Genomic DNA, 4,050 nt, shown 5'->3' on the forward strand with positions numbered 1-4,050 from the left:
GAAAATATATGTGCAGTGTGAGAAAAGAATCTTGTATCATACAATACACTCGCAGTGGTAATGTGTGTAATTCATGTATTTATTATATTACAATATCTACATACATATATGTATATATATATATATATGTATATATTGTAATATTATATACATACATAGTTAAAAATAGAAGTACATTAATCAATAAATGATTTACGATTTAAATGGTTGAAGAACATTTATGTATAGCATTGTTGCACGTCTTTGATGAGTTTATCAGCATTTGAAGAAATTGTTTGCAGAGCTGCTGACACAAAGCATGTTCCTATACTTGGGAAAATTTTAACAAGTTTATTTGCATCAAGCACAGCTTTCCACATTTTGAGTAGTATTTTAAAATGGTCTTGCGTTATCTGAAAAGTATATTAGGTTTTTTTTAAACAGTCTTTTAAAAAATTGTAATTTAATCAAAGTTGGTATAAAAGTTAGAATGCAAGAGTATATTTAATATTATTGGTGTTGTTTTATATATTATAAGAAATATTTACAAATTTGTTATAATAAGAGTGCTTATTTAAGAATTAAGACAGATAAGAATTAATTGACATATACTTACTGTACTGCAGCATTGACCTATTTGAGTTATTTCCCAAGGAGTTACGAGTTTTTGGTAACAGCTTACAATATCTTGATAACCTTTTCCTAGTAGGCCTGTCAGATTATTTACTACATCGGACAATTTTTGAATGTCTGCACTGTAAGCTTGTGTTCCATTTGACATGCAGGTTTTGAAAACCGCTATTAAATTATTGCTTATTTGTTGTGCATCGCTGTATAATTTCTTGCATCTTGTAGAATTCTGAAGTGGAGATTTGGATGATTCAATTTTATTTTGTATCTGTCAATATAAATTTTTAAAAATTAGCAGCATGTAACTTTGAAGCATTGTCATTAAAATTTTTTTTATAAAAATCAATTTTTTTAAAGATACTACGAGGCTCAATGGTATTGCATTCTAAAATAAGTAAACTGAAGTATAGAATTTTATTCGAAATACCAGTAATTGAATAAATAGATATTTAATACCTACTTCTTGTGAAGGAGATATAATATTTTCCTGTTTTTTTTATTATAAACTTTGTTATAAATCATATGATATTATAGGATTATGAAAGTAGACATCTAATTATTCTTTGCATTTTTACTGTAATTTTATGAATGCTACTTATCTGTAATATCTATGTTTATCAATATTGATATACGATTGAATTTTTCTATTTATTTTTGCTTTTATTTTTAATGGTATAGATCAACTATTTGAAATCAACGTGTGTATTAAATATAAATATAGTGGTTTAAAAATATAATTGGATGTATTGTTGAATAAAAAAAATGGGTTGATATATAAAAACTTTTACGAGTATAATTTAATAAAATATATGAAAATATAAAAAATGATATATAAAATGTAATATTTTTGCTCTGCAATGTAAATTAAAGTTAAAACTGTTTATTTCTGAATATGGAATAATATAGAAATATATATAACTTATTTATACGACTTTATATTTATGTTTTACATTTTGATAGCCAAATTTAAATTAAATCTTACGTCAGAAATTAATTCCTTTCCACGATTTTCGACCTCTTGTTCCATCTTTTTTACATTTCCAAGCGAATCTGTAACTCCGCTTTTCACACCACCCAATATGGAATCTAGCTCCGATGTATTAAAAATTCCAGCTCCTGCTGTTTGAAAAACCTAGAATTAAATAAATAATTTGATTAATATATCAATATGTGGCATATAGACATATATATATAATTATTTTAAATAGTGCAGAGAGAGGGGGAGGGAGGGAGGGAGGGGGGGAGAGAGAGAGAGAGGGGGGGGAAAGAGAATATCATAATTTATAAGTTATAAAATAAATATTAAGGAGGTTGGTTGTCGTCACACATTGCGGAGCAGGTGGCGAAAGAGTGCTATATGATGGGACATTAATCTAAAAAAAATTTAAAGTTGAGCATAGGGCTAGTTTTGGAGATACGGAAGGGTCAAAGTGTCCAAGTTCCCAATATTGTCCAAGTACAATAAACATAAAGGAAGTTAAAACTTTTTTGATAATAGTGGTATTTTGAATAGAATTAGTCCGAATGGTTCTCTGGACCACTGTACTAAAAATCTACCTGTACCATCTCTGTTGCTTAACTTTTTAAAGGGGTAAAACTACCCTCAAAATTAGTTTTTGCTGAATTTGTGGAAAACGGATAGAGATACGAAAAAAATGTTTACAATAGAAGTTGTTTGTCTAGGAATTCTGCACAAAGAAGGTTTCTTTCATTTTTTTTGTAGGACTTACTCTTTGACCGGAAACTGTACCTAAAGAAAGATAATTTTTGAAAATAAAGGAAATTTTCTCTTAAGGAACTAGCATCACAAAAATAAGTGTTAATATTTTAAGATATAATTGTAGAAGGATTTTAGTTATTTTAAGTATTGCGTTATCTTAAATATTTTGATATAAGATGCTTTAAATATCATATGCGACGTAAATATCACACTTTGCAATACTTAAGATAATTAAAATCTTTTTACAATTATTGTATATTTTAAAATATCGACACTTATTTTTGTAATGATAGTTCCTTAAGAAGATTCCTTTTATTTTCAAAAATTCTTTTTTTTTTTGGCACAGTTTTCGGCCAAAGAGTGAGTCGTACAAAAAAATGAAACATACCTGTTTTGTGCAGAACTCCTAGACAAACAACTTCCATTCAAAACATTTTTTTGTATCTCTATCCGTTTTTCAGAAATTCAGCAAAAACTTCTTTTGAGGGTAGTTTTACCAATTTAAAAAAGTAAGCAACAGGGGTAGAAGAGGTAAATTTTTAATACACACACAGTGGTCAGAGAATTATTCGGACTAATTTTATTCAAAATACCACTATTATCAAAGAAGTTTTAACTTCCTTTTTGTGTCTATTGTACTTGGACAATATTGGGAACTTGGCGATTTTAACCCTCCTCTATCTCCAAAACTAGTCCTATGCTCAACTTTAAATTTTTTTGAGATTAATGTCTCATAATATAGCATCATTTGGCATACAATTTAATTCAAATTTTGAGGGCCACCAAAATAGGCTAAAAACGTGCGACTTTAGGATCACACAAGAATTAATTCTTATCATATTGATTTGAGCAATCAATCTCCTTAAATAAAACTTTTTAAAAATTTTGATAAATATTAAATTTTTATAATTCAAACAACTGTTTTAGATAAAAAATCAAGAAACTTACGCAAACAGCTACGATGATGCAACTTATGATGCCAATTTTTGTCATTGTTCTAACTTGGCGTATTACTTATTCTTGCGACTTCTAGAATAATACTCCTATTTTTAAAGTAAAATTTGCGTTTATATAAGATATTCGCTTCCAACTTCTAGGTATCGTGGTGATATGCAAATTAACTTGTCAAGCTGTCAATACTTACATTAATATGTAATTACTCTAATTAGCTTAAGTAAAAAAATAGTAGTGACGAACAAAATACATTACTCAAAAGAGAATTTTAGTTAATTTTTTTTATGATACATTATGATATATATCCATGTTTAATCTAATTTGATTATAATAATTTTAGATACCTCTCATATATGAATATGTAACTTATAGAACTATTAAAACAGTCTATTTTGTTGTGTAATAATGGAACACATGAATTTTGAGAGAGAATTTTGTAACGTAATTTTTCATAAAAAATATCACATGTTTAATAATATTTTATTAAATAAATATAACATTTTAATTAATAAATATTATTTATAATTTTTATTATTTGCAATACAGCTATTGTAAGCTGTAAAAAGCTACTGTTGTAAAGGTTGATTAGAAGTGGAATAGTGGAAAGAGAAATCACATTAGAATAAATCTAATAATTATTACATAAAAACATTGATAAAGGAATTCTAAATATTTCAAATAATTGACTACAAGTTTTGTTTAAAAATTTAGTGCAAGTTGAAATTTCTTTGAGGAATTATTTTTTATGTAAGTACCAAAATTATTGA

At 26.7% G+C, this 4,050-nt stretch overlaps 1 protein-coding gene across 1 annotated transcript; it reads right to left on the minus strand.

Annotated features, from left to right (window-relative positions):
• Positions 1 to 98: 98 nt before the first annotated feature.
• On the minus strand, positions 99 to 3,384 carry LOC112464038. Its single transcript, XM_025030808.1, has 4 exons — positions 3,278 to 3,384; positions 1,592 to 1,741; positions 596 to 877; positions 99 to 392 (listed from the first exon to the last, which is right to left on the minus strand). Exons 1-4 carry the CDS (start codon positions 3,320 to 3,322, stop codon positions 219 to 221), a joined length of 651 nt encoding a protein of 216 aa, XP_024886576.1. The 5' UTR covers positions 3,323 to 3,384; the 3' UTR covers positions 99 to 218.
• Between the last annotated feature and the right edge of the window lie 666 nt (positions 3,385 to 4,050).

Source organism: Temnothorax curvispinosus, unplaced genomic scaffold, assembly GCF_003070985.1.
Source record: "Temnothorax curvispinosus isolate PA1 unplaced genomic scaffold, ASM307098v1 QBEX01013834.1, whole genome shotgun sequence".
Classification (NCBI taxonomy): domain Eukaryota; kingdom Metazoa; phylum Arthropoda; class Insecta; order Hymenoptera; family Formicidae; genus Temnothorax; species Temnothorax curvispinosus.